Genomic DNA, 16,958 nt, shown 5'->3' on the forward strand with positions numbered 1-16,958 from the left:
AGCATTATGTTATAACCTAAAACTACATTTAACACATTACTTAAGAAAATTATTACAGCATAACTTTCTAACACAACACATATAACATTCATTTCAATATCTGCGAAAAGCCAATCATAAAATTCGCATTTTTCACATGGGTCTAAGTTTTGCCTTTGTGACAAGAACAGCGCTGCTAACCGAGGGCTGCTTTCGATACAGCCGAGCAAGGAATGCAAGGTGCGTTCTGCTCCTGCGGGTGCACAAGCAGCGTGGGAGGGGACACAGCCGAACACACATCACACATACCATGGACTCCGCTGCCGAATTGCCGGGGCTGTCCCGTACAGGCCAGGAGAGCCCTCGCACCGCAATTCCGGGGGGCACGGCCCCGCTGGGCGGCGGCGGCTGCGGCGGCTCCCCCGGCCCCACTGGGCCCGGCCCGGCCCCTCTCGGTGGCGGATCCCGCGGCTCCCCCGGCCCCGCCCGGCCCCTCTCCGTGGCGGATCCCGCGGCTCCCCCGGCCCCGCCCGGCCCCGCCCGGCCCCGGTCGGCGGCGGCTCCCCCGGCCCGGGCCGGCCCCGCTCCGCCCCGCGGGCAGTGCGCATGCATAAGGCGGCCCCGCCGCCCTGAGTCACCGCTCGCCTCCGCGGCCGCTCCCCGGCGGCAGCAGCAGCAGCGGAAAGGCGGCCACCATGAACCGCTTGGGGAAGAAAGCCAACGAGACCCTCATCGAGATGGCTCTGTCTGCGGACGGTAGGAGAGGGCGAGGAGGGGGGATCGTGGCTCTGTTCCGCCCTTGTCCCCCCGGGGAACCGGGAGCGGAGGCGAGCGTGGTTTGGGGGTTTGGGGGGCTCTGGTTCCTGCCCGGGGTCTGCAGGCTGGCGTCTGTGAGACGGGGCTGGTCCCGGGTGAATCCTCACCTCTCCCGCGTCGGGCTTTTAATCCTTCGGCTTCCGCTTGAGAAGAAGAAAACCGCTACTCCGTGAGCACGATCCAACCGTGATTCGATCTTTACAATCCTCAAATAAATCTTGAAAATGGAGGTTCTCGTATCAGCACCCTGCCAAGAACAAAAAAACACGAGGATCCGCTTGATTTTTATCTTAGAAGACACAGCAGATACAAAGGTCCCTCTGCCGGACAGCAAACTTTGAGCCTCTCCCGGCTGGGATGGGCGCTGGCCCCGGTGAGCTGAGGCTGCCCTTGCGAGGGGCTCCGAGCGGACCCCAGCTCGCTTGGGAAGGGGTGAGCGGACCCCACCTCAGCTGGGAAGGTGAAGATTTGACCAATCTTCTTCCCTTCTTCCCCACTTCCCCTCGCCCCATCCCGGATGCTCTGGCACTCCTAACCTTCGGACAGACCCTGTGGCAGGGCATGTGCAGCCAGTGGATTTGTGTCAGGGCCTTGTTTTTTTGCTGTGGCCATGTTACAGTTTCCACTCCGTGTCATTACGTATAATAAATGTGGTCACGTTAATATTTTGTGAAATAACATGATGCAAGTGTGTGTTTATCAGCACCTCGCCTGGCAACGTGCATCAACAGTCAGAAGTAAGACAGCATGTTGATATTTTCAGAATGAGACTGTATAGGTTTTTTTTTTAAAAAAAAGGAAAATGCTGACCTGTAAAAATTACCTTTTGGGGAATAATGCTTTGCCATCAGTCCTAGAAGTGAAAGTCTTCAAGCAGGAAAGAACTGCTAAGTCTCCCTGTGTTGGCTTCTCGGGATATCTGTTCTACTGCACTGTCTCTTTTAGAAAAACATATATAGTGCCACTTTAAACACCTCAAGCACTAAGAGCAAATCGTGATTTTCAAAATATTTGGCAGTCTTGTTTCAGAGAGGTATGATGGCAATACTGACTGTGCAGTTATCCCAGAGCAGCTCATTGTAGTGACAGCAAGGAGAGGTGTGCCCTGCCGGGACACAGTTGTCTGCAGCAAGTGTCAGACGAAGGTTTGCCCTCTCTGGAAGGGCTGCTGGAGCTGGCAGCTCCTCAGGAACCCGAGCAGATGGATATTACAGCCTCCTGGCCAGCAGTCCTGTTCCAGAGGGGATGAGAGACCTGAGTCATCGCCCATCCCTCTGCCTGGGAGCCATGAGAAGTGCTGGGGCTGAGCTGCTCTCCCCATGGGTTATTGTCCTGAAGTACTTTGAGACTAAAAAATATTTACAGAACACACAAAATATTCCTATTTAAGGAATGGTTCTGTGAAGTCAGACTTGTAAACTTCATTCCACATTATTCAGTTGTCCCATGAGCCTGGGATTTTTATAGTCATAAATAGTGAATATCAGGAGATTTGAGGGGTTTCAGTGTTCAAGGATGGTTAGGAAGGATTTGCCATATAGTAGCACGTAACTCTCCGTACAAAATCATATTCTAATTCAGTTCAATTTTGTTAATTAACCACTTTTCTTAAGCAGAAGCCAATTGAATATGGGGTGAAGTGAGTAGGCTTTTTAAAAGTTACGTTAATTTGTTGCCCAAAAGTCTCTCGAGGTTAAAATACCCCCAGAAAATTCCTTAAATGAGTGTTTAGAAAAGTTAACAGTGTACACATGCTGCCAGCAGGACTTCTTATAGATCTAAACATATGCTCTGTGTCTTTTAGGAAAAGCCTCTTAAGGCTCTGGATGTCTGATGTGTACAGGCAGGGCCTGTGTAAGTCAAAAGGAGCAAGGCAGGACAGAAAACATCTGCTAGTTATTTTCTTTAAAGACGTGTTTGTCTTTGGATAGAGTATGTGTATTTCATTCTGGTTTACTACTGCTTTTCATTAAACTTGAATGCTGGGGAACAGGTTATGGGGTGCAAAACTGTCTACCAGCAACAGAAAGGCTCTAAACAGGCAAGTTAAACTATGTGCCAAAACTTCTACCTTGAAGGAAGCTTCCTGGCTTCCTGCTGAATTACATCTGTGTGAGGTAAAAAATTCCATTTCTGTGTGTGGGATTTTGCTTTCTGTTGGAAGGTGTGTGTCATTTACCCCAAACATGAAAGTCCAAGCAAACTGAAATTGCCAAACTGGAATGTAACTTTCAGAGGAAGAGGACTGTAGTATGTTGCTAGGATTGTTTGTGTCTGCGATCACTTTCAGTAGCTTTTTTTCCCTCAGCATGTAAATGCTGCAGTGGCTGTGTTGTGGGATATATCCCAAGCCTGCCAGTTTTCTGGAAGCTTGCTGTTGGCTCCATGCCATGATTTGAAGTATGCTGCCTTTATACACATGGCTCCTCTTCCAGAGCTTCCAGGGGCCTGCTTTGTGCTCAGAACTCTCTCAGTGATCTTAATTCAAATACTTGCTTAGGTTGCGTGTCATCTCGCTTGTTTTCCTCCCAGAAATGTGCAAAAACATGGGTGAAAGCCAGCAGTGCTTGTGCCACAACAGTGCTTGTACCAGTGTGTTGCAGCACCTCAGCATTCAGGGCCAAATCTTGCTGTTATTTAATCAAATAATACTGAACTTATTTGATCAGAATTGATACCATAACATAAAATGCAGGCCTCCGTTCAAAACTGCATCTGTCTCTAATTACTGTCAGGGTGAATGTAGTAATTTCTGATCTATTTGTGGAAACGTTGAGTGGGATATCGTATTCCCACAGGACTGAACCAAAGGGTTTGTTAAGAGGAAACTGTTTCATAGTTTATTCCTAGGTAATAAAATAAAAGCTCCAAGAAATTTAGACATAGTTCATAATATAAAAGGCAGGGGAGAAAATATTCTCTTAGCCCAAGCAATGTTTGGTTTCTGAGTGGAATTTTTTACTGGCTGCCATGTGTCACTGCAGGGGCACAGTGTAAATACAGGCTGGTTATTGAAGTTAAACCTCTTTGTGACAGAAAACTCCTGTTGGTAGTAGGAAAACCTGCTGTTGGGAACCCATCCCAACAATTTGTGTCATATCACTGTATAGCTGTGGTGCTTTTAGTGGGAAAATGAAAATGTCAAGCCCATTCCACTGCAGCTGTTAAATATGGATTTTTCTCTAAAGATTGTCAATTTAAAAAAAAACTGCTCTTGGAGAGCATTTTCATTTTAGGTGAGCTCTCTGCATTTGAGGTTAAACTCGCTGTCTGCAGTTCAGTGAGTAGCAAAGGAAGGATTAAGTACCCTGCATGCCATTTAAATCCAGTAGCAATTATGTGGGATATTCAGGCCACATTTTGGGAAGCTGGGAAATAAAGGTGGATTCATAGAATCATTAAAGTTGAAAAAGACCTCTGAGATCCCTCAGGTGCTGGACTGGGTGATGGTCCTGCCATCACAGGTGAAAGCATTTATTCTGTTTGTAACAAGGGGCCTACAATTTCACCTTCTCGCTCAGAATATCAAAGAAAATGCTCTGCAGCTGTCTCTCCCTTACAATAGTTCCTGGAGGAATGATTTGGCTCAGGGGTGGGGCAGAGATTTTGGATTGTGAATGCCAAATGAACAGCAAGAAAGCCAGCAACATCTCTTGTGGTGTAAGGCAGAGTGACGTTCTCTCATCTCAGTGATTCCCTCTCCACCAGTTTGCTGCTAAAGGCATTGCCTGGCGTGCTGTGCTGTTCTGAGGTGTTCCCTACAGAAATGAACTGATAGCTGTATTATAAAGTGGAAGTGCACTTTAACCTTTATGTACAAAGACTTAGTAATTACTGTGATACAAGGAGACACCAGGATAAGATAAAAGAGCATTGATGAAAATGTCCTTTAAAATTGTGCCTGAGAGCTGTTGGCATATAATTTGTAAGAAAAACCCCAGAAGAACAGAAGAACAAACAAAACCACCAGGAAAAGAAATACCATGTGTTCATATTTTGTATCTTTAAACCAAGGAGTTGCATATGCACGTGGAGGAGACAAACTCATCTAACATAAGCATGTTATCAGGAAGGTATAGGTAGTGTGGAAATGAGATCAAATGTTAAGAGGTGAGGTAATAATGCAGTGAACTTTTGCACTGGTTTTTATTGTGATCTGAGGATTGAGCCAAAGAGCAGTGTAATTACCAAGCTGTATTTTCTTATCTAGCAGTAATTTTTATTACATTTGGTGATAGCTTTCCACGTGCATGTGTGTATAAATGCAGAAAGGGAATGTGTTGTATTGCTAGGGATAATTCTTGCAATTATAGCATGGTTATGGAGGGATTTACAGTTATTTGTTGGTGCTAAAGCTGAATAAATTATTATAGATTAAAGTTTGTGTGTAGTTACACACTGTGTACCGTTGTGTTTTTTGTTGTAGCAACTATAACATTTTATGTTAGATTAAACACTGTGTGGGGGAGGAACTGAGTCTATTGGGATTTGTTTACTGGGATTTTATATGGAAAAACATATGGATTTTTACATGGAAAAACATATCTATATTACTATATAGATAAATGTTTTTCATTGAAACCTAAAGTTATGGTGTTCATGTCTTTGTTCACCAGTGAGGACCAGTAGACATGGTGAAGTTCCAAACACATTTTTTTATGAAGTGAACATATCTTTGCATGAAGGGCAGTCTTCTAACTGGAAATCCCAAGGAAATCTCGTCTTCTTACTAGGCTCAAAAGGGTAAATATGAAATTTGAGGCCTTTGGCACGATAGCAGAACCCCAGCAAACCATGTGGGTGGGACCCATGATGCAGATGGTCGTCCTTTCATTTGCTGTACTGGCCCTAAATTAGAAAGGGCCCTGTGGTTTTGTTATTCAAAGGAGTTGTCTGGACTGTTGGGTAGGAAATCAGAAAGTCTGTGTTTGCACCATTTATAGTGCGCTAGAAATATACCATGCCAGCAAGTAATGGCTAGCAGATGTGGATTTCAGGCCCCTTGGTTCTTCAAAGCACTTTGCCCACCTCAGTTCTGTTAATTGACTAGTGCTTACATAAAATAAGTTTAGGCAATACAAGCCATGGCCCATTGCCCTGATCATTTTCTTGATTGGTAGGAACAGTTTCTCTTTGGGATGAGTATAGGAATTCCAAAGATGTTCCATCATTTTTAGAGTAATTTGGAGAAAAATGCCAAGTCTTGTGATTCTTGTAAGTCTTGCAAATCTTGCATTTGTTCATAAAACATCTTCCTATACTGCTATATTTTTATATTGTGTAATGTGAGAAAATGAAATACTTTGTGAATACAGTAGCAAAATTTGCAATGGTGCATTTCATTGGAAGCATAACCAGAAAAGTACTGAGTGAGGTAGAGCTTGAAGAACCAGAAGGAACAAAAACTTGCCATTTAAATTGGCCATCTGAAATTAAATGTCTGGATAACATGAAATCGAGGAATACCACCAGAGGACAGTAAATTTGAGGTGATTTTTAAAAAGAATATATTGCTATATTTGCATCATTAGTTTCCTAGTTGATGTATCCCCTTTCATTTGGAACATCTGTAGAAGATCTCTCATAAAAGGGTGGGAGTGCAATGTGTGTGCACAGAATGAATAGTTCACTGTGCCCTCCAGTACTTTGGGACGCTTGTGTATTGCAAACGTGGAAAGAAATTGGGGACTGTTGCCTAAGGGTTTGCATCAGTGATTTCAGTGGAGTTTGGAGAAATGGATCAGTAAATGATGCTGTGAGGTGTTCAGTTTAAAAATACCTGGCTTTATGCAACTATTGCCCGTCTAGGCTTTCTTTTTTAACTGCATTTGAACCTATGAATCAGTTTATGTGTGTCATCCTGCAGAGCAATGGTACCTGGGTGGTCTGAATGCTCACAGCATGCTTTGGGTCTTGCCTGTGCTGGTACATAAAATAATGATGGTTGTTACCTGAATTGCATTAAAATCCATTCAAGTTCTCTGTTACGACGCTGTGTTTGTGGGTTTTTTTGCTAAAAACAGATTTGCACAACTTCTCTTTTTGTTTAATGTATTCCCTTTTTTGCTATCCCAGTGGCTTGTAATCAAAAGAGGAGGTGGTTTTGTGGTTCAGTAAAAGGGAGGCAGCTGAAGGTAAACGTCCCATTTTGATGTAAAATACCCAGTTACTATACTGGAGATTAGGACTAGGACTGTGTGTCTTTTCCAAATGCTAAATGAGATTTTCTTACTGTTAGGAACAGATTTCCAAATATTTATCCCTATGTAAAACAGTTATTTTTCTTTTACTTCTGATGTGTTGATAAATACCTGTTCTCTGGAAGTACTTGTTTAATAATAAAACACATGAAGATAATTAATATGTCAGTGAAGCAGCCTATACTTGAATGCAATCTTCTTCTTTTTAAGAGACTAATAAGATTCTTTCAAATATTCCCAATTGATTTTCTTGGATCCACTGAGAATGTTTTCATTGTTAAATAGTTTAAATTTTTAGAAGCATCTCTGTGTGCATGAATCACCACATCATTTTAGGATTGAGCCTTTGGCTCAGCAGCACAGTTCCTGCTCTTCAGACAATAGCAGCTGGAGTCATAACCTCATCTTGCTTTCTTACAGGTCAGCTGGGTGGGATTCCAGTTCCCAGTGCAGCTCCATTCAGCTCTGCAGGATGTGATCAGTGTGTGCATCATTTAGTTGATAAGTCATTGTAGAGCTGCTTTCCTTAGATCTGGAAGCACTTGCAATAGTCATTATGGTGCTCATTGGAGGCAGTGACTCATTTCTCTTTCCTCTTGGCCAGGCCTGGTCATTGCATGATGTCAGGGGGTTTATTAAGATGGTAACTTCAAGACATCTAGGAATAATGTTTTCTTTCATAGCATGTTTAAGAGGAATATTGGGAATTTTCTTCCTAGTACTTAGTAGCTACTTCATAACAGCCACAGTGTAAGTTTCAGGATTTGTTAGGATTGGTTTATTTGTTCGTTTTCATTTTACCTGGACCATCAAAATTTTGCTGTAGGGATAGGCCAGTGTATAAACTAATATGCCAATGTGCCAGACAGACGTAGAGCAGTGTCAGTGGTCTGAAAGCTCCTTGCTTGGTTTTGTTGGCTGAAAAGGATGCTGTTATTGTGTCTAAGAAAATTGTGGAAATAATTGAAAGCAGAATTTTGGAAACAATATTGAAATAGCTGAATCAATAGTAATAATGTCTTACTGCTGCTAAACAATGCAGTTTATCAACACCCCCATGAGAACCCTGTCTGTGGCTTTTCCTTTGGAGTAGCTCTATCACAGATCTTAGGTGTGCAAATACAGATGATTTCCTATCTTTAGTAGTAAAACAAATTTTGATCCCTAAACATGTCTCCTCATCTGCCACCTGATTTTGGAAGCACTTAATATGTAAATGTTTTTAGTGGTATAAAGGATCTGTCAAGAGCTATACGTGGTGCAGATGAATCAGGGTTATAGAAGTTGGAAGGAATACTTAAAGGCCTTCTCTTGCTCTGTTTTCTGAGGCAGAGTTGCTCTGAACTGTGGCAGACTGCAGCGTGTCTCATGCCCAGCTGCACTCAAGTGCAGCATCATCGGCCAAGCTCCTTGCTTTGCCATCTCCCAGCAGACTGGGACTTACTGAGGGTGCTGAAGTGAAAGAATTGTCATCTGCCAGGGAAATGGCAGGTTAGGAACAGTTAAAGGGGCTGGAGCATCCATGCCTGTGACTGTGCTGGTTATTATAAAAGCCAAGGATTTTGTCATTGGCTTTTGAAGATGAGTAGCACAGTCCAGCCACACCTGTATGGCTAAAATCCCTTCTCTCCCTAGCAAGGCAGATTTCTCTGCAATCCTGTTTTGGGGACCAGACTCCAGTGTCCTCCAGAGTGTGCTTCTTCTCCATCTAGGAGAGTGCTGCAAGCTGAAAATGTTCTTCAGAGCTGAAACCATTCCTAAAAGTGCACCAGAGTGAGAAATCCTGTGCTTAGGTCTGTCCTGGGCTTTTACTTGCCTGGTTGGGGCACTGCTGCTGTGCCAGGACATGGCCTGTGACAGGTTGGGCACTGCTGCTGTGCCAGGACATGGCCTGTGACAGGTTGGGGCACTGCTATAGTGCCAGGACATGGCCTGTGACAGGTTGGGCACTGCTGCTGTGCCAGGACATGGCCTGTGACAGGTTGGGCACTGCTGTAGTGCCAGGACATGGCCTGTGACAGGTTGGGCACTGCTATAGTGCCAGGACATGGCCTGTGACAGGTTGGGCACTGCTGCTGTGCCAGGACATGGCCTGTGACAGGTTGGGCACTGCTGTAGTGCCAGGACATGGCCTGTGACAGGCTGGGCACTGCTGTAGTGCCAGGACATGGCCTGTGACAGGCTGGGCACTGCTGTAGTGCCAGGACATGGCCTGTGACAGGTTGGGCACTGCTGTAGTGGTGGCCAGGACATGGCCTGTGACAGGTTGGGCACTGCTGTAGTGCCAGGACATGGCCTGTGACAGGTTGGGCACTGCTGTAGTGGTGGTCAGGACATGGCCTGTGATAGGTTGGGGCACTGCTATAGTGCCAGGACATGGCCTGTGACAGGTTGGGCACTGCTGTAGTGCCAGGACATGGCCTGTGACAGGTTGGGCACTGCTGCTGTGCCAGGACATGGCCTGTGACAGGTTGGGCACTGCTGTAGTGGTGGTCAGGACATGGCCTGTGACAGGTTGGGCACTGCTATAGTGCCAGGACATGGCCTGTGACAGGTTGGGCACTGCTGTAGTGCCAGGACATGGCCTGTGACAGGTTGGGCACTGCTGTAGTGGTGGTCAGGACATGGCCTGTGACAGGTTGGGCACTGCTGTAGTGCCAGTACATGGCCTGTGACAGGTTGGGCACTGCTGTAGTGGTGGTCAGGACATGGCCTGTGGCAGGTTGGGCACTGCTATAGTGCCAGGACATGGCCTGTGGCAGGTTGCATTTCTCCCAGAGAATGTGCAGTTCCTTTTTTGGCACCAGTTGCCTTGCTGCTGCTATTATCAGAAAACAGGGTCTGTGGGAGGTCTGTTTTTTTGCAGTAGCACTGAACACATGCACTTTTACCTTAGGCTTCCTAACTCATCAGTTTTTGTCATGAAGAAAAACTAAGTGATTCCAGCACTGTGAACAAATTTGAAGTATTGTAGAATTTCTGATTGTTTAATTACACAAGATGCCATTTTTTATGCTTGTTACAGAAATCATAAGATTATAGTAATGAAAGTACCTGTTTTGTGAGTAAACCACTTATATTTTAAGAGATGAAATCAATCTTGATTATATTCTTCAGTACTGAATGTTAATTTGTGTTGTGGGCTACTGTTGTTCTCATCATTCAGGTCTGTAATTGAAGTAGAAATGGTCTGTAATTCTTCACCAAAAGTTTCTAAGTAGGTTGCCCTGTGGTTGGGTGTACTTTGGGACAACATATGTTGCCTTTTACTGCAGAATTATAGGCCATATGAAGGCTGCTTATTTACAGTAACATGCACACTGCCAAGGCACGTTTGTTTAAGGGGTTACATGTAATAGTTGTGTGGAGAGTTGTAAGGCTGGTGAAGACACCAGTTACATTGCAAAGAGGCACTTCTTTTGGGTAATATATATGCAGTCCCATGAAGGCCAGTGATTTGAACAAATACTAAAATTATGCTTTTCTGAAATAATTTAGTGGGCTTTAATAGTCAGGGAGTTGTACTGGAGTTAGTTTTGAAAAAAAACATTTCAAGGAGTTTCTGCTATTAATACAATTTTTATGATTAAGAGCCGCTTAGTTTAGTAAGTGTCCTTGTTTGTTGTTCTTGGTGTGCAGATATTTCTAGGTCTATTTATAAACATAAAAAAGCATGTAGCGTTGGAGAACAAGGACATACTCTTAAATACAGAATTTTATCAGAATATTATTGTTTTACTTCCATCTTTAGATATGAAGCAGTAATTTCCTGAAGAATTTTAAAAGCATTTTCTTGACTAGTAGAAGCTATTATGGTCCTAAGGAAGAGTGGCATCCTCGTTTGTGCTGCTGAATAAGGTTTCCTGCTAAGGAAGAGTGGCATCCTTGTTTGTGCTGCTGAATGAGGTGCCTGGACAGAAAGGGGAATGTTGGTGTTCCAGGAGGAGCCTGTGCCGTGCTTTCTGTCCAGGTCACAGTCTCTGGTGTCCAGGGCTCATCCTTTTGCTTTATTGTAAAGGATGGAGGAGAATTCTGAAATGGGTTCGGGTTAAAGTGAATTTTCCTTCTGGTTCTTACTGAAGTGTTTTTTCCTTTCAAAGATGACATTGCGGTTCTCACCAAGTTCACGCCGTCACAGTCAGAAGGTATTGTACTAACCCATGTTTTACCTGCCTCGCTTTTGTCAGTTCCCTCTGTCCTTTCTTTGTTTTTCTGCTGGGAGCCTCTTGCAAATCAGTCTTTGGTTACTGTGAGTCATTGGTATCACATACGAGCCAGGCCTTTGCAGTGTGATTTGCAAGTCAGTTGTTGGCTATCTGTTGGCAGCTCTCCTGGTTGAGATCTAATTGTGCATTTACATTCGTGGTGCTTGGTGCAGCTCTGGGCTGGGGCCTCTTTCCACCTTCCTACGTGATTTGGGAGTGCATTGCTTGTGCTGCTCGTGTTCAGGAATCTGATGACCTGTTTTACAAGGAGTGGACATCCTGAGTATGTTGTACTTTTCAGTTAATACATGTTTTGCATTCTCTTTTTACCTTCTCGTGTGCTGCTCTAGGGTTATTCAGGTTTATTCCAGTGGAACAGAGGTATCAAGAGGATTTCCTTCCACAAGTTGCATAAGTAATCAGCTGTGGTACTGAGAAAGCACTTAAAATGTGGAACTCTGAATTATATTTGTTCTGAGGTTAGACTTTCACAATTACAGAGAGGATAAAATCCAGAACACACACCCCCTCCCTCCCCCACCCCCAAAGGCTGTTATAGGCCATTGAATCAGTTCAAGTTCCCTCAGCAGTATAGAAAATAGAATGTTCCTGCTGCAGGGACAAGATGCCAGACTGTTTCTGGCCTGGAAAGGAGGGTTGTGTGACAAAACATTTGGGTTTCTGCTCCTGGGCCATGGGCTGGTACCTTTGGCCAAGTCTGCAGTAGCCACCTGCCTTCAGGGCTTTAGGCAGCAGAGTGTGGTAGGGATGCTCCCATTCTTCACCCTGGTGTTCAGAGTGCATCTACTAATACAGATTTTCCAGCTGTAATTTGCTTTGGCAGAATAACATGCAACTGTGTTAACTGTCTTGGCATTCAGAAATTCATTTGTTGTATTTTACATACCATTGCTTGGTTTCTCATCGTATCATGTGTATTGTTAAAATTACAGACACTGTTTTCTGTAAGTGAACTTTGAAAGAGAAAAAAATTGTAGAAAACAAAATGCTTCAATGTTTATTATATTTTTAAAAGTATTTTATATCCTGCCTGGATGCAATTTTGACATCAAATATTTGCAGATTACAAAAAGAAAAGTAGGCTTGTTTTGTTGGCAGAAATAATGTAACTGTAGTTGTCTTAACAGTGGTTCAGTTTAAGTCTGTCCAGTCTAAGCTATACTCAGCAATGCTTCCTTAAAGGAGAACGAGGTAAGGTGAATCCTCTTTTCTGAAAGAAAGAGACACCATTTTTCAGTGCACAGTCCAGATTTTGATCAGCTGTTTTCAAAACTGCTTTTCCTTTTCCAGTGAAGTGATTTAGATGCCTGATTGAAGAGACTGGTGTGCCTAATCAGCAGAGATGGTTGTTAACAGAAACCTTGTTATGGGCTCAGAGTTGTTCTGCATAGGAAGCTGGTGACACTGTAAATTCAGACACACAAACCCAGCCAGTCTTGATCAAATTTAAGATTCTGAAGGTACTGAATAGGATTTTCCCTTTAGCATTAACATTTTAGTAACAGTGTCTTTGGTGAAATTAGTGTATTTGTGGGAAAGTTGTGTTGGAGTTCACTACTGTCATTAAAATAAAGTCAGATTTTTTTGTTTGGCTTATTTTATCAGTTGTTGTTTTGGAGCTGGGTTTTGGTGGGTTTTTTTAGGTTTGTTTTTTGAACAAGAAGCTAAGTAATTAAATTCACATTACTATTTTTGATCCTGTTGTCATACCTCCATTACATGGGCATTTGTAGTCTTGAGGTTATGCATCATTGACTCCTTAGCAAAAAACCACACTCTAATTTGATCTCTAGCAAACACTTCCACAGCTAATTGGATTTCCATAACTGAGGCAGCAAACCTCTGAGCTGAAAACCTCTTAGACCTAGCAGATATTTGAGACAAGAAAGCTCAGTGATGACAACAGATTTTTTTTCTGTCACAGTTAAAAATACGTTTCTGTGAATGCAGGGTTACACCAAGGAAGCACAGATTGAGTATATTGTGTCTTGCAGCATCTTTTCTCCTCCAAAGAACCATTCTTGAAGATTTTATGTATTATGAGTATTATTTCCCATCCTTTACTTGTTCATAATTCCATGCCTTCAAGGTTCACATCACTTTCACATACAACAATATTTTAAAAAAAGGAATGTGTTTATGTGAATCTCTTTTTCAATGTTCCTTAGGGGAAGAATGCAATGGACCTGAAACTATTTCAACTGCAGGATCAGAAATCCCAAGCAGCTCTGAGGTAAGGTACAGCATGAGCGGTGTTAGTTAATTAACTACTTGGTTGGAGGGAAGAAGGGTTGTTGTGAAAAAGGCAATTCATTTTCAAAACTAGTATTTCTTTTACCTCCATTTTATCCATGTAAAATTTTTCTTCCTGTATTGTTTTGAAAGAGCAAAGCCACGAATATGACGTGACACTCACCGAGTCTCAGAAGAGACTTAGCAGTGTTAGTGCTGTAACACAGCAGTGGTAGAAAACAGTATGGGCCTAATGGTGTTTCCTGTATCAGTCTTGAGATGGGAATCTCACAGTCTTTAAATGTTTTGTCAGTTGGAAGAACATTCTGTTTCTGCACAAACCAGGTGCTTTGTTTTGTGCTGTGTGTTGTGTTGCTGGCTTGCTGGGGAAGTCAAGGCACACTGGAGTTCCAGGGCTCTAGGACCCTTGTGACAGTGCAGCAAGATTCATGGGAAAGCAAATGAAGATTTGGGTTACTAGAGCACCTCATTAAGCATCATCAGCTGTAAATTTTTTCATGGTGCCTTACTGTTTAATATGTACAGTACACATTGTCTTGAGGAGGTAGCAGTGTGCAGCCAGTGTTCATTGGAGAAACTGTCATTGAAAATACGTCATCTTTACCTTGGTATTTTATATTCCTTCCTATTGTCTGATTTCTTTATTGTTGTTACATGCTTAGAGGAAGACAGGAAGTTTTAGATAGGAAAAGAAACAGCTGTTCTGTCATCTCATACTGGCCATGAGCACTGATCAAAAGTTATGTCTGTTGAATTGAGTGTTGAAAACCTGCAGCTATTCTGCAGATCTTAAAAGTAAAAGATGTCCTCAGCATCTTCTGAGGACCAAATCTGGAGAGGATCCCATGAAGACAGAACTCAGAAGGGCTTCCTAAATTACACAGATCTTTGTCTTCTCAGGACATTCAGCCATACCATCCCAATGTTTTTATTAAAATTTCCAGTTCCATTTTAAAACCTGTTCATATGTTCACCCTATTCCCTTCTGAATCTGTTGTAGGAGTTGTAATCATCTTTTTCCCCAGGAAAGTTTTCAGTGAATGGCATGTCAAATGCTTCACTGAACAATGGCCATCATACCATGAGAAGCTGATTCTGAGCTACTCACATCTGACTGGATGGAGACATTTCACCAAAGCTGGGAAGAAGTCACTTCATGACTTAGGACATATGAAAAGGCAGGACGCATGGGAGAAAGAGTGCAACATGTGTAGGGAAGTGGGATTTGAACCTTGTTTGAAGGATGAAAGATTCATGATGAGGTGGGAAAGGAGGAGGCTTTGATCTTCAGCACATTCATGTCTGGGAAAAATTTATCAGGTTATCCTCTGAAAAATCTCTCCTTGGTAATTTCATGCAGCCTTTTCTCTTGTTTTCTACATACATGTTTCCTTAGATAATTATTTTTCTTTATACTTCATTATTAAATATCACAAAGTATTGTGATTGTCAAATTAGCAATATCAGTAAGTAAGAGAAAAGACATAACATCCTGCAACAGTATGCTTCTGTTCAGCAGCACAGAGAAAAAGCTAAGGTTTTATTGCTGATTTAAAAATAGGAGGGAAAAAATAAATCTAGATTTAATATGGAGAGCAGAAACATCACCCACCCATAATTCAGTGGTTGGTTGTTTTTTTCTTTCTTTCTTGTGTAATCTGCAGAGGAATATGTGATTTGGATATAAGGAATGATGCAAGTAAAACAAAAAGTGAAGAACAGTCTGTAGTGAAGCATTGGATGAAGTCCAGGACTCAAAAATTGGAGCACTAATCAGTGGTGCAGTTTGTCCTTCATGATTTTGCATTCTTGCCTATTTCACCCTGGATTTTTTCCATTTTCTTAAACTGCTTCTTCTTGGGACTCATTTTCCTTATTCTTAAATATCCCACAGGACCAAAAGAAATAAGATCACTTGGACTTCATCAGCTTTTAATATTCCAAGACTTACAGCATAAATAATTTCTAGATGCTTTGTCATGCAGGGAGGCAAGGAGATGTTTTCCACAAACAGAAGACTGGAGAAGGGGAAGAAAAAAGGATGTAATGGGGGTATTTTCAAATGAGTTCTGAAGTGGGGACTGCTTCAAATTATGTCCTTGTTAAATCAGTAATGCATAGACAGCCACTTCTGTTAGGGATGGGCAGCTGTCTTCAGTGAATCCCTGTGCAGAACCTACCTGACTCAGTCCTTATGGAGGTCCTGTTCCAAGAAATACATAAATGCCTCTGAAAGTCCTCTCAAGCAAATTGGAAAATTAATGAAATAAACCCTGAGAAACTTTTTTTCCTCTGTGCTTTCTGTTTGTGCAGAAAGCACACTAGAAAAATATATGATGGTGTGTCTGCTCAGGAATTGTAATTAGTTGTTCAGGTTAATAAATAAATGAAGATGAAACATACTGACAAAACAGAATTCCTGTGCCTGAGAGGAATGAAGATCACTCAGTTATTTCAAGATTGGAGGAAAGGTTAAATATTTGAATTTGTAATACATTTTCTAATAGTAAAAGTTCAGGCCATTCAGATGGGATAAATGTAAAATTAGTAGAGCTTTTGTGCAAAATTGAATCACTGGTTTGTAGTTTATCAACATCTGCAGAGGTCCATCTATACAGAGGGCTATCTGTTATTCCAGTGAAGAAGCACAAAGTAATTAGAGGTGTTTGCTTGGTGTGCATGTGGACTCAGCCTCATAGAAGGGCAGGTGATCACAGTACTATCTGTGTCAGACTGCAGGAACTGTGCCCTGTTCTACCTGTGAGGAGAGAGGAGGTCACTTCGCACTGTTATACATTGATTTTTCACCTTTCTATGCATTTCACACCAAGAAAATGCTTACTAAAAATTAATCAGGATTTTCCATAGTGTCACTTGATCATAAGAAAATCTGTGAGCAATCTGTCTTTATTTAAGCCTGGTTAGCAGAAGTAAATTGGCAAATTCATTACAGCAATGCCTTTTTACCACAATTACACTTTGACTCATAGGTTGTCTTTTCTTCAGAGCAGCAGGTGCTGCAGGTGTTCCAGATGAATTGGTTGGGGTTTGTTTTCTGAAGAAACACCATCACATTGTGCATTACTTTTCATACTTGTTCATTTTTCAGTTCAGACTGGTGGATCTTCAAGTAGAGAAACATAAAATACCATTGTTAATATTGCAAAGATGAACCAAATTGGTTTCAACATCTAGAAAGAAATAAAAAGATACTTCTTCCAAGTCTAACAAAAACCCATGAGGGCTATTTTGGGGAGAGCTAGACTGCATTAAAGACTTAAGAGAGTGGATTCCAGAGTGGGAGGGACCAGCCCAACTCTGCTGCCACCAGTGCCAGCCCTCTCAGTTTTCATCTCAGCAAAGTTGGATGGATTATTTGAGTTGATTCTTGTTTTGCATGTCATGTGTTACCAACGCTGGAGCTCCTTTGTGCTGTACACAGACTTTGGCATATCATGAAACAGCAGTGTGTCTCTGTCAGAGT

The 16,958-nt window shown here is 42.5% G+C and overlaps 1 protein-coding gene across 4 annotated transcripts in view; it reads left to right on the plus strand.

Annotated features, from left to right (window-relative positions):
* The first annotated feature begins 620 nt into the window (after nt 1-620).
* ANO5 (anoctamin 5) overlaps nt 621-16,958 on the plus strand; it is a 57,509-nt gene continuing 41,171 nt past the window's right edge. For 3 of the 4 annotated variants that reach the window (XM_054283670.1, XM_054283671.1, XM_054283672.1), the window contains exons 1-3: nt 621-735; nt 11,096-11,140; nt 13,390-13,454. In XM_054283670.1, the coding sequence (XP_054139645.1) occupies nt 675-735; nt 11,096-11,140; nt 13,390-13,454 (171 nt within the window). In that variant the 5' untranslated portion in view covers nt 621-674. The remainder of the gene's footprint in view (nt 736-11,095; nt 11,141-13,389; nt 13,455-16,958) is intronic. The other variant, XM_054283673.1, reaches the window with a different exon arrangement.

This window comes from Melozone crissalis, unplaced genomic scaffold (assembly GCF_028551555.1).
Source record: "Melozone crissalis strain CALT ecotype California unplaced genomic scaffold, PUWL_Pcris_2 ptg000038l_1, whole genome shotgun sequence".
NCBI lineage: Eukaryota > Metazoa > Chordata > Aves > Passeriformes > Passerellidae > Melozone > Melozone crissalis.